The sequence below is a fragment of the Ciconia boyciana genome, chromosome 2 (assembly GCF_034638445.1).
Source record: "Ciconia boyciana chromosome 2, ASM3463844v1, whole genome shotgun sequence".
In the NCBI taxonomy this organism is placed as follows: domain Eukaryota; kingdom Metazoa; phylum Chordata; class Aves; order Ciconiiformes; family Ciconiidae; genus Ciconia; species Ciconia boyciana.
Genome location: NC_132935.1, coordinates 51,961,353 through 51,982,643, shown reverse-complemented (window position 1 = coordinate 51,982,643; position 21,291 = coordinate 51,961,353). Strand labels below are relative to the sequence as shown.

The 21,291-nt window shown below is 40.0% G+C and overlaps 1 protein-coding gene across 1 annotated transcript in view; it reads left to right on the top strand.

Annotated features, from left to right (window-relative positions):
- LAMA3 (laminin subunit alpha 3) overlaps nt 1–21,291 on the top strand; it is a 121,723-nt gene that overhangs the window by 17,585 nt on the left and 82,847 nt on the right. The window contains exons 4-13 of the mRNA XM_072852611.1: nt 311–429; nt 1,986–2,156; nt 5,164–5,261; nt 6,739–6,854; nt 10,491–10,609; nt 15,852–15,942; nt 17,093–17,224; nt 19,109–19,171; nt 20,489–20,530; nt 20,660–20,797. Coding sequence (XP_072708712.1) covers nt 311–429; nt 1,986–2,156; nt 5,164–5,261; nt 6,739–6,854; nt 10,491–10,609; nt 15,852–15,942; nt 17,093–17,224; nt 19,109–19,171; nt 20,489–20,530; nt 20,660–20,797 — 1,089 coding nt within the window. The remainder of the gene's footprint in view (nt 1–310; nt 430–1,985; nt 2,157–5,163; nt 5,262–6,738; nt 6,855–10,490; nt 10,610–15,851; nt 15,943–17,092; nt 17,225–19,108; nt 19,172–20,488; nt 20,531–20,659; nt 20,798–21,291) is intronic.

Sequence of the window (21,291 nt, the reverse complement as noted above, 5' to 3'; positions counted from 1 at the left end):
CCCAGAGTTCCTTGCAAAAATCAAAGTGAAATACAAATGCAAAATCTTGGAGCACATATATAGCTTTTTTGGTGAGGATATGAGAAATATTGTGCTATGTCTTGTCAGGCGCCATTGAATTGCTTAAGATGAGAAATGATTTGTTTTTAGGAATTTCCGTTTTTCTGTGCTGAGTGACACAATCAGTGTTATTATTCAATTACAGGGGAGAATTTACCTGAAAGGACAGGGTATACTTCTTTGTTAATTTAAATTAGAACAATAGTGTTTATTTTCACATATAAAAATAATTTTGTTCTCACTTGACTAGACTCCAAATCAGATTGCTTGGAGCACTTCAGAAAGGAAGCTAATCTTCCGGTGAGGAGGGACAGCGATGTCCTTTGCACCACAGAGTACTCTCGCATTCTCCCACTTGAAAACGGAGAGGTAAGTGCTTTTAGGAAAGTCATGTGTAACACTGGAAGCAAACAGCATTGGTTTCAGAAGTTTGCTGTTTCAATAAAAACCTAGAACTGGAAGTAATTTTTCAGCTATGACTGCTTGAATCTACATTAATAAGTCCATAACCAAGCACTTAAGTAGCTGGTGAGATTTTTGGAGGGTGAGCTGGCTCCTCCTAACTTTCACCATTCCCTGTGGGGGTAGGGGCTGCTCAGAGCCACGTGTGTTGATTTTTATTACGATTTAGGTACCTCACTTTAGCCATATGCATTTGAAGGTTTTGACTGCATTTTCTGAATGCTTCCAATGTACATAGCAGAATTTACTGCATCAGGATTGCTCATGGGAGTAAAGGCTGTAGAAACAGATATTTACTATTCAAGAATAAGTAGCTATCTAAGAAAAGAATGTATAAAATGCTACATGTTTATAATACATGTATTTGGAAAACATTGCTCTGATTTTAGCTGTTGTTCCTTGCTAGGCAGAACTGTGGCTTGTGTTATTTGAATGAATGTTAAACTCCTGGCTGTGCTGATGGCTCCTGCTGACGTTCTCCTTTTCTGCCTGATGTGGTTAGAATCCATATCTGAACTCATCAAGAGTTATCCAGATTTTTGAGCATAGGGATCCGGGGTTGTTGTTTCATATTAAAGTAGAATTTGTTTATTAACATATCTGGAAAATTTTCTTAATAAAATATTGTAAAGAATAATTTCCATAGAAGAACACTGCTGGTGCCATCCCCTTTACATGCTGTATGACTTTTCCTAAAGGAATTGTGCTGCAATCAGGACAGTCACCGTTCTGTTGTTACATGCTTGGAGTATAGGAGCCACTTGAAAATAGAAATCTGTTATCTGGTCAGTTATAAATAAATGAAAGTCCTTACTCAGTCCTCTACATGCACATTGGATTGTTAATTTAATAGAGATTCATGATTGCTAGGCTGCTGGCATCTGTTTCTTTAAAAAATAAAAAAGTACCAGAGCCCTTGTTTTGAAAGTCAGATAAACCTGCTTTCATGTGAGGGGATTTTCTAAAGCAACACTGTGTACTTTCTTCCAAAAGACCATTAATAGTCTCCCAGGCACTGGACTTGGTAACAATAATATTTTCCAGGAATGTTTGTGCCTTAACCCAAAAATAAATGTGCTTTGGGAAAGAGCCAAAACCTGATGTTTTTACTCAGGCAAAACTCCCATTGACACTATCAAGTGTTAATATAACTATTTGCAACTATTCCTGTTGTTTTTTCCTATTAAAGCATGTACTTTTTGTGTGTTATACCTACGGTTTTCAAAACAGATAGAGGTACTTTTTTTTCCCGATGTGCCATAGAGGTAATGAGAATTCAGGAGGGTCCAAGACTAAAGATTATTTTTCCCATGTCCTGGCTTCAGTATGAAATGTGTATTTGTTACTGCAAATATGGTCAGAAACAATAGTAAGTTCTTGGATTCTGTTACTAATTTTGCTCTGTGCCGCTACTGACACTTGCTGATATATTTTAACAAAAATTGTGCTTACTTCTTTGTTAGATTGTAGTATCTTTGGTAAATGGCCGCCCAGGAGCAAAAAACTTCACGTATTCCCCTAGTCTTCAAGAATTCACAAAAGCAACAAATGTCCGCCTTCATTTTCTCAGAACTAATACCCTTCTTGGACACTTGATATCGAAAGCTCAACGAGACCCCACTGTAACCCGTAGAGTAAGTACTGTTTTCACTGAGATATACTCAACAATTGTATTCAGCATGTTAGAGACCAAAAAATAATCTGAATGTTTTAACAATCAAATTTTACAGTGACCCACCTTTAAATCCCCATATTTTCTCCAGGTTCGTTTGAGACAAGAAGGTAACTGGGTCAGCACAGATTTATGGAGGGGAAGTAATGATTAACGGTTTTGTAACAGACTGTCTTCTTTCCCTGTTTTTGAATATGGAAGGAAGTTGGGTGCATCACGGGAGCTATAAGGAGCCAAAATCTTCTAAACTGTCTTACGTAGGGCTGAGGAACTAAATCTCTTCAGCTTTATTTGACACTACTTTCCCTTATTTATTCAAAGAAAGATATTCAGGAAACAGTACCCGAGTTTCTGAAGGAGCAGGAATCAAAGGGTGTACTTGGAAGTTACTATCTTTCCACAAATCATTTGAGATGCCTAGGTGTTTTCAGTGGATTTGGGGCTATCCAAGAGCTTGAAAGCCAAAGTCCCACTCCCATTCAGTGGGGAAATGTAAGGAAATTCAGCTCCCTCAAGGGAACACCGCATAGAAATTCATATACCTAGAGAGATTACAGACTTTATATTGTATTGTTATTTTTAACATTTTCATTTAAAATGAAGATTCGATAACAATTGGAGGAAACTCTGGGGTGAGGCACTGCACAAATGTGTGTGAGAGTTTCTGCATCGAAAAACATAAAACTATTCCAGTTACTTGATAGCACTCCCATTAAGTACCTTTATTGTCTTAAGTAAATTTTAAGATGTTGCTCACAGGCAGATGTAAATGCAGTATTTAGTTTACTTGGCAAGCAGCACAACTTTAGTGTAAGGAACTTCTGATGTTATCATAGCCATGGGATGTAGGATAGATGAATGAAATGTTGAGTGTTTTATTAAATTGTTAAAAGAGAGCGCAAGTTTTCATTGTAGAGACCTTCCAAGTCTAGGAAAGAGTTAATATTCTTAAGGAAAATCTTTGTGTTAAACTTATTATAGAAACAGATGAAAACCAGACCAGTTCTGTTCTCCTATCCAAGTAAAAGCCTAGCTTCCCCTGTTAATGGTTTGAGTTCATGACACACTGAAATATATACAGTATGTTTTATGTCTAAACTGTGGCAGTTTGGCCTATTAATTGTTTTGGCCTATTTGACTTATTACTGACCAGTGACAGTACAATTACTGTTAGTAGTAAAGTGTTGCTCTGCAAGGCTGTATGAAACTATAGACTGGGTTGTGAAGACTCTTACACAAAAACCAGTCAAATATGTTGGTGGGAGTCACAGTGATCATTTCTAGCTTTGCTGAAAACACTGAAAGCATAGGTTTTACTTGTGGTATGAAAATGGTATGCATAGTTAGAAATGAATGTGTATATTTGAATAGAGATAGCTCAGAAGGCAAAAAATATTTCCTAGTCTGTATATCCCATCTACTGTTCTTCACCTGCCTAGAGCAAAGAGAGAGCTAGTTGGAAAAGCTCCCTTAAAAGACGAGATGCTACATAAAAGTAGAGAACGTATGTGCAACCTACATAAAAGTAGAGAACGTATATGCAACTGAAATGAATCACAGAATGGTTGAGGTTGGAAGGGGCCTCTGGAGGTCATCTGGTCCAACCTCCCTTGCTCAAGCAAGGTCACCTAGAGCTGGTTGGCCAGGACCATGTCCAGACAGCTCTTGAGTACCTCCAAGGAGGGAGACTCCACAACGTCTCTGGGCAACCTGTGCCAGTCACCCTCACAGTGAAAAAGTGTTTCTTGATGTTCAGAGGGCACGTCCTGCATTTCAGTTTGTGCCTGTTGCCTCTGGTCCTGTCACTGGGCACCACTAACAAGAGCCTGGCTCCATCCTCTTTGCATCCTCCCTTCAGGTATTTATACACATTGATAAGATCCCCCCCCAAGCCTTCTCTTCTCCAGGCTGAGCAGTCCCAGCTCTCTCAATCTTTCCTCATAGGAGAGGTGCTCCAGTCTCTGTATGATCTTCGTGGCCCTTCGTTGGACTTTCTCCAGTATGTCCAGCATGTGTTGTACTGGGGAGCCCAGAACTGGACACAGCACTCCAGGTGTGGCCTCACCAGTGCTGAGTAGAGGGGAAGGATCACCACTGAGAGAGGCTATATATACCACTTAGAGGGGCTGTATTGTGAATAGAGTGAGCACAGGGGACATAACTGCATAATCTTCTGACCCTTTTTCTCTTCAGCCTCCAGTGGCATTAAATCTGCCCCTTTAATTTTTCTGGAGGTACATAGAGATCAAGATTTACAACCAGCTCTCCGTTCTGCCTGGTGCTCTAAGGAGACAAGGAAACAACTTCTGAGCTACAAAAATGTATGCAGAAGTTACTATTGATATATATACAGTAATTGTATTTTCACTGAGTTGAACCAATTAAATTTTTATCTTCTGTTTTCTGGATGCCTGCAAGGCATGAGGATGAGATACAAAGTGTTTCAGCTTCAGGTCACAATTTCAAATCCAGCTTGAGTCATGAGTGATTTTGACTGAGCTGGTGATTTTGGTCTGTTTCCAGTGTTTAGTGATCATGTCTGACTGAATGGGGAAACTGCACTGCCCATACCAGCGTGTCTGGTTTGTTGACCAGACCAAGGTCTCACAAATTGATGCTTTGACAGTGCTTTACATCTCCATCCTCAAGCTGGCTTTGAAGGAGCTTTGGGCTTGGGTGCTGGTAGCTGTGTAGCTGCTGGGGAATGGAGAGCTACAGCAATATGCATTTGGTGTGAGCACAAGCCTGTTGCTATCAGGCACTCCATGGGTATTGACTTTGATTTGCTGGTACTCATACTGAGACATAGACATCAACAGAGGTTTGACCACTGGCTGCCTGACTTTGGCTTTTTGTAAAGTCATGCCTTTAAAATTCTGATAAGCAAAGTTTAACAATCTGATATTGCTATTTCTGACGTAATACAAGTAAGGAAAGACCTATACATACTTCTTGTGCTTGTTCCATAGTATTACTACAGTATAAAGGACATCAGTATTGGTGGTCGATGTGTTTGCCATGGCCATGCCGAAGTATGTAATGCAAAGAGTGCTGAAAACCAATACCAGTAAGTAAACTGAGCATAACTAATTTAATGTGAGAAAAACAATATGTGAATGTTTTCAAATGACCTTTTTTACTATAGAATGATATAGTCTTACAGGGATTTTTCATTATATTTAAAAAACTGGAATCTGCTAATGATTGACAAGAAAACATGTCAAAAGCAATTGTGTGTGAAATATAATAATAAGAAGTCTTTACTTAGATTTTTCTTTTTAATTGAAATAAAAGTTTGGCAGATAGAATAATTTCTTAGAAACCCTTAGTTCTTTTTGGCAAACATAGTTGATATCACCTTCCAACAGCAGGAATTAGAAGCCCAACTTGAGAACAAAGTTGGTGAACTTCCTGGAGATATTGAGTATTATAACTGAGCTCAGCCAAGATCTAATGGCTTTTGGTCACTACTAGAAAAAATAAAAACAGAAACTGAATGAACTATTCCCTTTCCCTGTGAAGTTGCCTTTCCCTGTGAAGTTTATGATCTCCATATTGATTTCACAAGGAGTTAGATCAGACCATATGGCTCATGTGCTATAGGGAAGTGACTGAATAGTCAGGCTGTCTAAAACATATTTTAAAAGTCTGGTTTAAACCAGCTGTTGCTCTTATCCATGATGGTATTGAAACAGACTTTTATCAGGACAATGCAATATTTTCAGTTGTGTTTTAATGATGAGTAAGTGGGCAGATGGATGCCTCCTTTCCAGATGTCTATGCTAGAGAAAAGTAACTACAGAAGGTGTGAAATCTACAGGAATAGAATGGTTATTCTCAAAAATTGTATTGCCCCTTGGTTATTACACTACACAGATAAGAAAGGAATGTTGGAAAAAGCCTCTCCAGTCTCAAGGTCTCTTTGTTCCTCCTGGGTTTCAGTTACTATGCATGATAGTAAGACCTAGCCGATAATGAGAGCCTGCCCTTTAAGTAGGCTATTCAGCTAAATCGAAATAAATATGAACTACATTTTCTTGATGAATACTATGCACTATTTTAAAAATAACAAGATGAAGTTATGCTCTTGCTTTATTAAAAACACTAATAAGATTATTGTAAACAAAGCATAATGGAAAAATGATGAAGACATGCATATAAAGATGATAAATATTTTGATTTACTGTAGGTCAACAAGCTTGAGCCTTGGAATGAAGCTAAAATAGGATACATCCTAAAGTGTTCTATATCAGCTTGATTTAATATTCTAGAATAAAGTTTCATAATCCAGTCTATTGAATCCAATTACAAATGTTCTCTGTATGTAATTTGTGCTAATAAACTCAAAATCACATTATTAAAGTAATTAATAATGAAGAATTTTAGGAAAGTTCCAAAATGTTCTAGCATTACTGTTTGACCTCTTTACCTGTGAGCTTATGTCCTGTCCTTTTCACACTATGTGTAAGTCTTGGACTGCAATAAAATTAAGAAAAAAAGTTTAAATCCAGCTTCAGTAGAATAAGAGGCTTTCATTTCTGTAGGTTTCAGTGTGAATGTCAGCATAACACTTGTGGGGAAACCTGTGATCACTGCTGTCCTGGATATAATCAGAAACGGTGGCAACCTGCAACAGCTGGGAGCACAAATATATGTGAACGTGAGTAGCCTAAAAGATGCTCGGTTAAAAGAGATGTTGTCAAGTGGGTGGGAATTAGCCACAGCAGACACGTTCATGGAGCATAAGTAGCACACTGCATGTTTTAACACCTTTTTTCTTTACTGAGAAAATTCTTTCCATACAGCAGTAAGGAACAGATGATGCAGTGAATATTATTTATGTTCTTCTCTCTTATTAATCAATGAAAATAGTCATTCATGTGAGAATATCACATGAGGAAAGTGGAAGCCTTCTTGTAGTACATTGAGTCAACATCTCTCCCCAGTCATAGCTGTCTCCTGACAGATCATGGATCCCCCCTAGCAGAGACTATAGGCATCTTGTACAACTTCAGAATTTGCCTCCCCATCACCCAGCCTCTTGGTGTTCAGGATGCAGAGAGATTGATTAAGGCTGCCACTGCTTACAGGCGTGTGCGCTGCCCTCCATTCTCCTCCTGATGGTCGTCCCTCGCTGACTGGGCATCAGCGGGCACAAAGATGTTCCTGGTGGGGAGTCCAGGCAATTCCACACTTGCACCCCTTCCTGTGCTCGTAGTTGGGAGTTTGGAGTGCTTTGGCCCCACAGACTGAGTAGTCAAGCTGAAGAAGCCCACTGACCTTTCTCCCACCTCCCCTGTGTTTCCTTCTTTTGTGAAAGAAAATGACGGCATGGACCCCTTTTTGATGGACGGGTATGTACTGTAACACATGGGTGGTTTGCATCCTTCTGGCCAGAAACCAGTGAGTGTGGTACAGACAGTGTCAGCCATCTCTGTGCACATCCTATTCTGAGCAAATGTGGTGGCAGCCTGCAGTTTCCTTTGTGTCTGGCCTAATTTATTTTCCTCATCAACCTTTCCTGAGAGTAGCGTAGCCGGTGGGTACAAACCGTTAACAGGGGAACCTTATTTGAAAGCCAAAGAGATGTACCTATATAATTAGTCTGAGGAATAAAGAGATGGCTTGTTTAATCAAAACTGCAGAACTAAGACTGAGTGTTGCGGGATGGGGAGGAAGATGATTAAAATGCTTGATAGGAGATAGGCATGTTGGGACACAATTTTTGGACAATATTTGAAACCTCATTTAAATTCTCCTCTTTGAAAGGAAAGCATTTTCTGCCAGGAAAGAGATAGACAAAGAGCATAAATAATGTCATGTTTTTTAAAGAATGAGTTTATAGAAGATCATCTACAAGAGTCTGAGCCAAAACAACTTTGCTTCTAACCACCTCTGAAAAAATACCCTTTTTAGTATGGATTGCTCCGAGTGGTTTGAGGTGATTTGTTGAGAGCATTTGCCAGGTGCAGACCTCTTTTCCTGGCAGCCAGTAGGGAAGGAATTAAAGCAACCTCGTTAAGCTTCCCAGATGCCTGAGGTCCCTTGAGAGAAACTGATTGAAAGAGGTTGGTGGGAGCTTGTAGGGATAAGCCCAACGTTTTGCTATGAGTTTCCCAGTACTGTATGGGTCAACAAATGGCCCAAAGTGGTGAGAAGATGCTTGATGAGGTAGAAGGGGTTTCTATTCCCCTGTGAGAGAAAATGCTATTACTATAATCAGAGCAAATAATTTCCTGTAGCTGTTAGAAGACATACTTGTGAGCTGTAGCTCACAGATGGTTTCGCCCTAGAGGCAAGGAGCTTTTATTTACGTTGTAAATCTTTTTTTTTTTTGGATGTTCTCTTCTTTCCTTTTCTGACTTTGTATCTTGAACCAGCATCTCATTTGTGCAATGTTTTATTTTCTTGAAGAATTATATGAATAGAAACCCCAAAGATCTTCAAAAGCTATCACAACCTGGCCAGGGAACCCAGTCTCGACCTGTCTGGTTCCTGTCAGCAGACCATAAGGGAACCTGATGGCAGGCCACCACCTCAGCTGTGTTGTTGGTAGTTCCTAGGAAAAGGCTTCCTTGTCCAAAGCTGTTCAGATATAAAGACGTAGAGGAGATACAGAGAATGATCCAGTTTCTCTTCTCTTGTCTGTATGATCACGTGGAAAGGCATGGAGAATCAGTTGTCCCTGGGTTGTGCTCCCAGTTTTGCCAGGTACTTGGAATAGAGTTTGGAAGGATTACTTCCCATACACTTCCCTCATCATGAAGAAAGTAGGGCCAGGGCCCTTAGCTTCTGTTTTGAGGTGCTTTCGAGAACCCATTGCCTTCCAGAGTATCTTATCCCCTGGTCCAGATGAAGGGAGGATTTCCCTAAACATGAAGTCATAGCTTTATAAAATCAAAACTTCAGGAATTTCCTGGGAAGGTTTCCCTGGAGTGCTGGAACATCTGTAATTAAAAGCTCACCTAGCACCCAGATGCTTGGGGAAGCCTTTTTTGCTTCCTGCATTCTTTCAGAAAAATTCCTGTTGTTCCTCTCCAGTGAGAAAAGATCAGATCAGGAAAAAAGGGACATAGGATGAGTTTATGGCAAAACCATGGTCCTGCCCTCTGATTTATTCTGTGTGCTTGCTACTATGGTTGGTTCCTACTCAGATTTATATTATAGTTCTGGAAGATTTCAGTGAAGACAGGCAGAGCTTTACATGACCAGCGGGAAGAGATTCATTTTAACAAAGATAGGAAGATTATGAGATACACATAACTGATCTCTAGGAAATTAGATGGATGTTTCTCAGATGTTTTCAATAGGTGAACTTCCTAGACTGAGACATATGTGAGGCTGACGTGCAAGCAAAACCTCACAGGTATCTCTCTTTCGATGTCTTTTGAGCACTGCAATATTAACATCTGTTAGAAGGGGTTAAAAGCATAGCAGAACATGTATGTAGAGATGGATTCAGAGCCACTGTGAGTTCAGCTGTTACCTTTTTTTGGCTTAACAGAAGGGAAAAATAAAGGAAAGGAGCTAACCACAAACCACCCAAAGTAAAATTCATCATAGCTGAGACTATAAACAATCACACACTGGGGAAATGAGTTACCTCAGTCACCTAATTCTATCCTTTTCTATATAATAATAATAATTTATTATTGTTGGTGTTATTATTGTTCTTCATACCATACTTCTTTAAACTATACTTCTTTTTGAATCCACAATTCCCAGGAAGTAGAATGAACTCGTACCTAAAACTTCTCCATTCAGAAGACAGCAGCTGGGTAAATGTATAGCCAAGTTTACTGGTATATCTGTATCTATGGCTGAGTATGAGAGTTCTTTGGTGTAGGTCTTTTTATTCAAATGTGTATGTCTTCTCTATAATTATTTATTTTAAATAAAGGTTTAGTGCACACAGCTTCAGCCCAGATGTATTTTTAGACATGCAAAAGTAGAATAAACATTTGAACATGTTTTTGATAATTTTTAAAAACTGCTGTGACCATTCTTCTGGAGCTTCCTAGTTCTGCCTTTATGCATAAATATATTGTTTTGAGATGGTACAACTGTTGCCTCCTCTGATAAGCCTAGCAGCACAGGTTTTCCTCATATCTAGATGATCTTACTATGTTTCTGGTGTGAAAATCTGGTTGTTAATAGGTAAATATGTGTATTTGAACATACTCCAACATACCTGAGTATATCTATACATAAAAAATCTAAGCTTGTTTTTCACCTCTGCTACATTACTGAATTCCAGCATTATAATGGAAGCTGACTTGGAATATTACTTTTTCAGCCTGCAATTGCCATGGACATGCCACTGATTGCTACTATGATGCTGATGTTGATCAGCATCAAGAAAGCTTAAACATCCACGGGCATTATGAAGGTGGAGGAGTCTGCATGAATTGCCAGGTAAAAAGGAGGTTTTGGTCAGTTTAAATAAATGACATTTGAAGAAGGGCTACTGCAGTGGAACTGCGCCCACACCAATAGTTTGGAGGCTGACCAGTCTAGATAGCTCCATTTCTCTGGGGTTGTTACTTGTACACAAAGCAGGAAAAAAGGTGTCTGAAAATAATTTACATTGTACAACATTGCTTGTTAATGTATAAAAGACACATACAAATTGCATTTATGCTCAGTCCTGTGTGATTCAAATAAAGCCACACAATGCAACAGTTAAATCAACTACAAAAGCTCCCTTTGCTGTTATTACAAACTCTGCCGTTCCCCTGAAACAGAAGGAAGTAAAATTAACCAAATAAAATTCCATCTCAGGCCAGCTGGTTCCTTACTGCAGCAAAACACAGAGGGCTCTCCCTCATCAGTAGGAGTAAAGGAGGACATAGGCTATACCAAGAAGGAAGCTTATAGGTATTGAAAAAGCACAGAATCGTAGAAGGGGCCTCTGTAAGTCATCTAGACTAGTGCTCCACTCAAACCAAGACTAGATGCAAAGTTGTATCAGGCTGCACTGAGAAATGTCCAGTTGAGTTCTGAAAATTTCTGAGGATGGAGATTACACAGACTCTGGGTAATCTTTGACAGCACTTAATTGCTGTTGTGGTAAAGAGATTTTTGTTACTGTTCAGTAGGAATTTCCCCCAATTGCAACTAGTGACAGTTGGCTTTTGTCCTTTTGCTGTGCATGTCTGAGAAGAGTTGGCTCTGTCTTCTGTGTAACCCCCCTCTTAGGTAGACGAAAACTGCCATTAGACACCTCTACCCTCCTTGAACATCTCTTCTCCAAGCCAGCCAAAGCCATTCCGTCAGTTTCTCCTTATGTGTCACATGCTCCAGCCCCTTAACTCTCGTAGAGGTTCGGTGGGATTGAATCAACAAATGTAAATTTGGAATCAGAGACTTTACACTGTATCTGTCATTAATGAATAGCACGTTCTTGGAAGGAGAAAGAATGTCTGTCATCCTGCGTAACTTTTGTCCTACTCCGGCTAATTACTATCAGGAAAGATCATGCAAGGCTCTGATCAACTTGATCTAATCTTGGAGTTATCTCTGCTTTGAGTGGGACTGAACCACCTGACCTCCTGAGGTCCTTTACAACCTAAATTATTCATTGGTTCAGTGATCTCAGGGTTAAATACATTCAGACTTATTTGGAAGTCTGTCTTCCTTTTGTTGTCAAGTCATCTCAAGTATGATGACAAGCAGCTGACCAGAACGTAATTCAGAAGGAAAATTATCATCAAGCCTATGTTCTTATGAAACCTATGCATCATGATTTATGTATTACCATGCTGTGCATTTAAAAATATAGTGGTATTTAAGTAACATAAAAAAAGAAATATCCAGTAAAATTTATAGGGTATGTTTTCCATCTTATTGCCACAGCATAATCAGATATTGTCCAAAAGGCAGTCAGAAGAGAGTAGAGTTATTTTTACTAGCAAGAGTAGAAGAAATGTTCTTTGTCTTCCAGTTGACATTTCTGTGCAGAACTTTGTCCATGCAGTCTGGTAAGATTTATCATGTTGGTCCTTCCTGTCAGCTCTTTGTTCATGAAAGAACATTTATCTTATACTGCTTCCAGGATAGAAAAGAGCAAAATTAATCTAAATCTCTGAGTCTTAGTTATATGACTGACATTAATTATTTGTAACCTAATTTGGTGGAAGCTATGCTCAATTAAATGAGTTTATCATAAATCTAATTATAGCATTTTTTTTTCATGGATAAAGCACATGGATTTTAATTTATTTTTTTGTTTATGTCAGGGAAAAAAGTGTTAGGAATGGATGCTTGAACAAAGAAGTGATAGAATTGAAATGTTGCATACAAAGATCGATTCAGTTTCTTTAGAGTCTGATAACAAGGGAGCTCTGGAAATCATGTAGTCCAGCCCCCTATTCAGAGCAGGTCTAATTAGATCAGGTTGCTCAGGGACTTGTCCAGTCAAGCCTTGAACACCTCCAAGGATGGAGATGCCACAACCACTCATGGCAACATGTTTCGGTGTTTGACCACTTTCATGATAATTTTTTTTCCCTAATATCTAATTGGAATTTTCCATATTCCAATCTGTGCCTGTTGCCTCTCATCCTATTGCTGTTGACCTCTGAGAAGAGAGTCTGGCTCCATCCCCTCTGTAGCCTCTGATCAGGTAGTTGTAGATAGTAAGTTCTCCCTTCTCTTCTTAATGCTGAAGAGGCCCAGCTGTCAGCCTCTTCTTGGGTGTCATGTGCTTCAGTCCCTCACCATCTTGGTGGCTCTGACAGCACAAGTCATCTTATCACAGAGAGCAATGAGGTTGATTGGGCATACTTTGCCCTAGATAAATTTATGTTGAATACGTCCAATCACCTTCCTGTCCTTCATGTGTTTAGAAATGGCTTCTAAGCTGATTTGTTCACTGGATCTCCTTCCCCACTGAGCAATGGGCCCATACTCCCATTATCTTTTCTTTTGCTGCTGATGTACTCCTAGAAACCTTTCTTTTCACACTTCACCACCCTTGCTAGTTTTAACTCCAGCTAAGTTTTGGCTTTCCTAACTCCACTCCTACATGTGTGGGCAATGTCTTTGTATTGCCACCAAGTAGTCTGTTCCTGCTTCCACCTTCTGTATACTCTCTTTTTGAGTTTGAGATCAATCAGGAACTCTGTATTTATCTGTGCTGGCTTTCTGCCATACTTACTTGACTTTCTGCATGTTGGAAAGAACTGTTCTTGTGCTATGGAGGCTATCTGTGAGAATCAACTAGCTCTCCTGGTCCACTTTCCCCTCCAGGGAAGTTTCACACAGGATCTTGCCAAGCAGATACCTGAACAAGCCAAAATCTGCTTTTCTGAAGCCCAGGACCGTAACCCTGCTATTTGTCTTGCTTACTTGTCTCAGGATCTTAAAATCCACAGTCTCGGGATCCCTGCAGCCAAGGCTGCCCTCAACTTTCACGTGTTCTTCCTTGTTAGTGGGTGTCAGTTGGAACTGAGCATCTCCCCTAACTGGTTTATGAATCTCTACATACAGAAATTCTTTGATACATTTGAGATAACTTCTGGACTGTTTGCATACAGCTGCATTGTCCTTCCGGCAGATATTGAGGTGGTTAAAGTCATCCACGAGTACCAAGGCTTTCTCTAGCTGCCTAAAGAAGCCTTCATCTGCCTCCTTGTTCAGGTGGTTTGTAACAGACACCTACTGCAATATCAGCTGTGCTGCTCTGTCCTCTGATCCTTACCCACAAGCTCTGCACAGGTTCATCACCTGCCCCAGTCCCAGGGAGAGGCCCAGGCATTCTCTGCAGCCCCAGATCTGGACAGTGGCATCCACCCTCCCGGAGCTCTGTCTGGGGTGGGATCTCTGATGTGCCAGGGGTGTTAGCACCAGTAATGTCCAAAGAATGTGCCCTGCAATGTGTTGAGACCATCACTGCACAATCTCCAAGTAGCCCTACACAGTTCTGAGCGAGATGCTGGGCCCCGCTGTGTAGTCAGTTCAGTGTTATACAGGTATGCGTGGAAGGTCGGTCTGATCTAAATATTTAGATGTGAGAAGTATACTAGAGCTGGTGGAAGGCCGAGACATACGTAAAGTTGATAAGTGGGATTCATACTGGAATGTGGAACGTCTAATCAAGAATTATTGTCCTTGGGAGTAAAGCACATCCTGGAGAAATAGGTAAGCTAGTTAAGATGTTTTGGGAACAATCTGAAACTACTAGTAGAAGTGTGATAAGAAGCACCCTCATGTGAACTATCCTCATTATAACACTGAAAATCACACCCCTTGAGCTGGAGACCCCGGCCCAAGCAGAGACCCCTCACCTTTGAGCATGCACAGAATATTAAAGTAGCACTGTAGCTTTAAGATCGAGACAAGAAGATATAGACCAATAGAAAACCGCTTTGCGTAATTACTTATGCACATGTATAGCTAGGCTGTATAAATATTGTACCTGCATGAATGAGCAGTGTGCTAGCCTTGTGGAATTACCACCTAGCACCCGGTTTTGTGCAAAACCAGAAATAAATCGATATCTCGGCTCTGTGTGCATATTGGATGTTGCACACCAGGTAACGAACTCCGTTTGTGAGACAACAGCTATGCTCCTGCCTTGCTAAGTGCTGCAGCAACTACTGCATCTCCGCTGCTGTGCAATGTGAGGGTCACCCTCCCTGACCTAGGGTCAGCCTTTCCCAGCAGTAGCTCAGATCTGAAGATGCTGGAAGAAGCTCCCAGCAGAACTCGAAGCAGAACAACCCAAAACTACTGCACAAACTGAGAGCTCCAACCACGAGCAGCAGCCCCACCAGCGTCCTGGGTGCCCTGCTCACAAACTGACCCACCTGGGTCCCTGCTCAGCCCTGAATTGCAACACTCCCTAAGGAGGAACTAAACAGAGAGTGGGAGCTGGGGACAGCTGCTTTGGTTGCTCCAGGGCAAAGCTTCCCCTCCACCTCCGGTTCCCCGCTCCGAGACTACGGGCCCACCAGAATGCCTTGTGACCATGATTTACTCAACTGGTGAATGCTGTCGCTGCTGCATACTCCTGCTGCCCCCACCACAGGGGAGAGCTTTGCTGCACGAGTTTAAATACACTCAGGACTGTGTTCACTGCGGATTTATATATTTTTGCTGTGGTTCAAGTTACTTACGATATTTTTTCTGTGTGCCTAAAACACATGTTTGTAGAGAGGTATGCTTTTCTAATGGAAGATCTGTTTTGTGCTGACTGACTGATCACATTTTGGTTTATTTAGATGTTGGTGATCTTAGGGTATTCAAAAAAGTAATATATAGTATGAGGAAAAATTAATGATGCAGTTGCCTGAACGATGTGTATGTTATAATAAGAAAGTAGTATAAAAAGAGATAAATATCACGTGATAGTGAAAACAAATTTTTTTCCTAGATTTACTTTTTTTTTGTTAAAATAGCTCTTTTTTATCATGCTTTAAAGATAAAGTTCAGCTGCTTTATGTGAGAATACAATGATTCAGAATTCTGTAGAGAACAGGTGGTTAAAGAACAGCAAATGATGAATGCTGTCTTTATTGCAGTCATATTTCATTTTTTTTCCTGTGCTGATCCTTTTTAGTTGTATATAGAAACAGTGTAAAGGATGTTATTATTTCTTAATTCTTCCAAGTTCCCCTTTTTATCTCATACTCTACTTCTGTTTTATTTTGCACAGCATAACACAGCTGGTATTAACTGTGAGAAGTGTGCAAAAGGTTACTATCGTCCTTATGGTGTTCCAGTGAGAGCTCCTGATGGCTGTATACGTGAGCCCTTTTCTATTAAGTATCTTCTCATGGTGGTGGCTTGGGGTTTTTTTGCTATAATGAAGGCATGGGATGCATCTTTTGGGGAGGAAAAATGAAAGAGTGGCCAAAAGATGCTGGAGAACAACTGCGAATGACTTTCTGTTTTGCTTTAGACCCTTTTAGACCCTTTCTTCTCAACTTATGTGTCATATGAGCCTAAAGCTTCAGTCCATCAGCAGGACAATAGGAGGAAGTAAGGCAGAAGAGGCTGCTGAGGAGATAGGATCATGTAAGCCTGGGGTGCTGCTACACACCCCACAGTGAGGTGGCATAGAATCATAGAATCATAGAATCATTTAGGTTGGAAAAGACCTTTAAGTTCATCAAGTCCAACTGTAAACCTAACACTGCCAAGTCCGCCACCTCTACGAAGCCACTCTTATCTCCTACCCTCATGACTTTGCTTCTCTTAGCTCTCTGCTGTATATATGAGGTATCCTTTGGCTCTTGGTCACTTAAAAATTTTATTCTATAGCTCAAAAGGTCATGAGGTTCACTACTACTTCTTTATGCAGTGCTGAACCTAACTTCTAATAAATAATGCAATAGGATAATTACTAATATAACATTTTAAAAAGAAGAACTGAGTATAGGTAAGAGATAAGAGTTGAATTACAAACAGGCTGAAGGAGCCTTGTGACAGGTAGGAGGAAGCTACAGTTTGTTGAGTTTGGGTATTGAAATGAATGGGAAGTCAACAGAGCCGTGGCATGCTGCCATAATGTTGCACATGGTGTGCAAGGGAAGGTGGATGGAGCGTGGTGCTTAGCCTAGACCATGGAGAGAGATGAGCGGATGCCACAGAAAAGATAGTTGCTGCAGTGCTGTGGAGTAATAACATGCAGTTTGCTGAATTAAAAATACTCAACGCTCTAAGAAAATAACATAGGTCTTACTTCTAAGGGATATCACAAAGATTAATTGTGATCCACCTCAATTAAAGGTGATATAGACTACTTCGAAAATATGTAACAGCATGCAAATGTTACTTCTTCAAACAATGAGGCATTCACAACTGCAAATTTACTATTATAATGTAATTGTGCACTGCTGTAAAAGGCAAATTAATTATTTTCCAAAGAGTGCCTAATTGCTGATACCTATTTAGCCTGCAGTTGTAACCTGGAGCATGCAGAGGGCTGTGAGGAAGGGTCTGGCCGCTGCTTCTGTAAACAGAATTTCCAGGGAGAAAACTGTGAACACTGTGCTGACGGATTCTATGGTTATCCGTCTTGTCTCCGTAAGTATACAAATAAAAATGCCTCTTTTCCAGTATTTTAAATGTGCATTAAAGAATTAGCAGTTTTCATTACACTTGACTTGGTTAAAACATCTGGCATTTCAGCTTCACATGCTTACACGTTCTGATAAATCAGTTGTCATAATACTGAAGAGAAACTGGTTTATTTTACAAAATGATGGTTACTTGAAAATCAAATAGATTGTGCTGCATTCTCACAATTCTGAGTTAATTTAAGACATCTTTCTTGAGTCTACAGCCTATGTCCTAGTAAGTCATGAACTTCAGTCCTAAAGCCCTGGACAAATTGTTTAAACATGTCTCAGGGTCTTAAGGTATAAAGACCACTTGGACTGGGAAGTGGAACATGCCTGTAGTGAGAGAGAGGGGAGAAAATGGTTATGTGTTCTCCTTGACACCTCCTAGGATTTGGAACTTGCATCCCTGATAAACAAAGCTTGTGCGCTTTTGGAGGATTCTAAAATAAATAAAAATAATTCTAAAATAGTGCCTGCGTGATGTTGGAAAGGCCCTCCTGGCAGAGCATAGGGCTCTCAGCCATGCCCTCTTATTTTTGCTGGACTGCAGGTAGGTGCGGATATGTGGTCAAAGGAAGGGTTCCAGTGTGCTTCAGATTTTTTAAGAAATGGTTGAAGGAAAGGTGTTTGTAAATCCAAAGAAAATAAACATATTAGAAAAACCAATGTGACACAAATGCTGAGTGCTTCTGCTTATTGGAAATGGTAACAGAATGCTATCTAATGCTATTGATTAATTGCAAATTAGATTTTTACTTTAAAATAAAGAGATTAAAATTAAGTGTTGGGAATTCAGCAAATTAAATGCTTTCCCCATAAACAAATTATGTATAAAATAACTGAGGAAAAAAGTAACATCAGGATTGTGTTTGCTGCATAAAAACATGTGACTCCATGATCAGATTCTAAAAATGCATCAGTGGGCTGTTTTGTGTCCTCAGGAGAAGTGTGCTTCTGACAGCCAATAAAACAGGTGTTGTTCTGGGGCAAGATTTGAGGTCTGACTAAAACAGAGGTACCATGATAAAAATGGAAGAAGAGGGAAATCAATATGAAACAAAGGAAAAAAATAGTGTAAAAAATGGAATGTTGTTTAAATGCAATGGCTGTGATAGAATAAATCCTCTCTGTACACCATACTCTAGATTATCACATCTCATTTATCCTCTTGTTTGTAATCCCACATTTTTAAGTAAGTTCAGGTCAGGTAGACTAAGTCCTGAGTCCCCCTGTTGTCCCACTGATGGACATCCCACTGGTGTCCCACTTGATCTAAGTCCCACTGATGTTTGTAGCACATCAACTTTGGATCCCATCTTAATGGAGGAAAGTTTGTTGGGATGTCTTTCCCATTCATAATCTCAGATAAAAGGATTCTCAAATAAAAAGCTCCCAAGATGTAACATGCATGCCATGAATTCTGGCAGTTCAGGTAGCAAGTGATAGTGGCACATAGCAGGGGATGGACCTTCAGCTGGAAGCAGGGAGTGTGAAATAAATATGGAGCTCCCTAGATAGCTCTCATAACACCGTCTAGCTTGAGAAACCTTTCTGTACAAAAGGGTAGGGAGCAGAGAAGCAACCTGGTAGCATTTCCAAATGGTGTCTGGCCTTTCATACTGTTCTTTTGAGAAGGGATGTTTGCACCTGAATTGGAGAGCAAAAGTAAAATGTTTCTTATCCTGTTCCTAACTGAAGGGAAACTAAGCTGAAGTTGGTTACTAGTTGGTCATGTGAATATCATGCTCTCTGTATTGACAGGAGATTCCTTCATGGTTTGTTATGATTTTTAATGAAATAACTGTGTCTGTTTCAAATACACTTCATTGTTTCTTTTGTTTTAAAGGTATTCCTGTATATCCTTTTACTTCTCCAAATCCAAGAGATGCTATGGCTGGTGACATAATTGGCAAGTTCTTGGTGGTTTTTTTTCCCCCTCATTTCACTGTTTTTCCTCGTGTGGCTATTTTTCACTGTTTCGGTGGTGCCTGCTCTTTCATGGAGGTTTATGTAGTAATTTTGCCACTGTTGGTATTATCGTTCAGAGAGCCTTTGTTCATGCCAGAAGTTCATCATACTGTCATGTTCATATTGAACAGTTTAGTAGGCTAGTTTCAGAAAGAGCTACAGATCAAAATAAGTTTGACCAGCCTCTGGCAAACATCTGCAGAATAGGCTGAGCATCTTGTTTGTTGCTCTTATGAACAGATCCATCAAGACTTTCTGACATGTACAACGTGTCACCTGCTTTGCAGTGTAAATCTCTTTCTTAAGGCTAAATGGCCTCTGCTTCTGGACTGTCCTCTTGCACCTGGCAGGTTGTACATTGCCCTTGGCAGTGAAAAACTTTCTGAGAGAGCTACGTATTTCTTATTTAGCCCACTGCAAAGCTGCCTGAAATCCATACAATGATTCCCTCAGTGGGCTTATATTTTTTAGTATGTATTGTTATACTGCAGAACAGAGACATCATCACAGCTAGAGCATACATACTTGTAATGCACTTCAGGACTAATAACTTTAAAAAATCTCAAAACCTTTTTCATATCCTAAAATAAAAATTTTTCCCCTTTATTTCTATTAGCTTTAATAGAACTGGAGTTTATGTTGGCAAATGAAAAAGTGTTTTCTTCTGTGAATGTCGCAGACACTTAGACTTAAGCAGACAGTATAAATCCATGTATGTATTTACAAGTCCCAATTGTTTTCTTGAAAGTGTCTGCAGTTGCCATCACAGCCCACAAAGCCTCAGTCCCCTGTACCACTTACCTCCTTTGTACAGCATCCAAAATAATTGCTCTGGTAGGCCTCTGGGTACGCTCTGTCGCATATCCCCTTCTCTCACATATTTTTAAAAGGAAGAAGAAAGAAAACTCCAGAGAAAAATGAGTAAATATAAACAGGAGGAAACAGATCTTGAGCTATTTACATTTTCAGCGAGTAGCATCTGAGTCATAAGAGCAAGGCTTAAGAAAGGCAGCTAGCTGCCTCTAAGTGGAAGCCTCTGTGTCTGTAGTTGTAAATTTGTGCTGGCAGACTGAGCATGACTATAGATTATTATTTTTTTAAATGAGATTTGCGTGTAAGGGTCATACAAATAGTTTTGTTGGTTCAAGAGTAATAATTACAAAGCACCGACCTGTTTTTCTCTGCAAAAATACGAGGAGTTGTGTGATTTTATGCATTTATTGTTCCTTGCTTTCTTTTCCCTTCCTGTTGTAACCAGAAGGTGGCTGCAAACCAGGGTATTTTGGCCTCCAGTGTCTGCGTAAGTGCCATAGTTTCTTTGACGCTTGGAGCCTGCGCTCCGATGTAAATGCCAGCCTTCAGCTTCCAAGTGAAACAGGAACAAAGATCGTAATGCTGCAAATGTTTTCTTTACAAATGTGCTCTTCAGCATGCCAGTGCCACGGTGCAGGAGTGCTGGGAGGTGACTGCGATGGAAATACCGGACAGTGCAGATGTCAGACTGGATTTCAGGGGTTTTCCTGTGATACTTGCGCAGTTGGGTATTTTCATTACCCCTTCTGCCAGGGTAAGCCAAAACATTCCCTTTCAGCAAGCATATCCAAAATACAGACACAAGTTTTACACTGAGGCAATTTCAGTCCTTTTTGCCACAAAGATATGTTCATAAGGGGCTCTCCCAAAACTCACAGAAGTCAAAGAAGACGAAAAATGTGATGAGGGGGGGATTTCTATCTAAAAATGCCCCTGTTTCATTGATCACTATCTACTGTGTGATGCAGCAGTCAGGCTCCAGTTTGAGGTTGGATTTAGTAACATTGATGAAATTTAGAATAACAATGGAAACATTTCTGTTACTTATCCTTGTTTTTTAAAAATTTTATTTGTGTTTATTTTTATTTAAAAATTGAATTTGAGTTTGCAGCCTCGCTTTGATGCATCAAGCTGCCCTTTCTAATCAATACTAGAAAACTGACTGTTTTTAAACTTTATTAACCATCTCCGTACTGTCTTTTTAGGCATTTTATTAACCCTTCCCACCTGAGATTGTAAATCCAAACC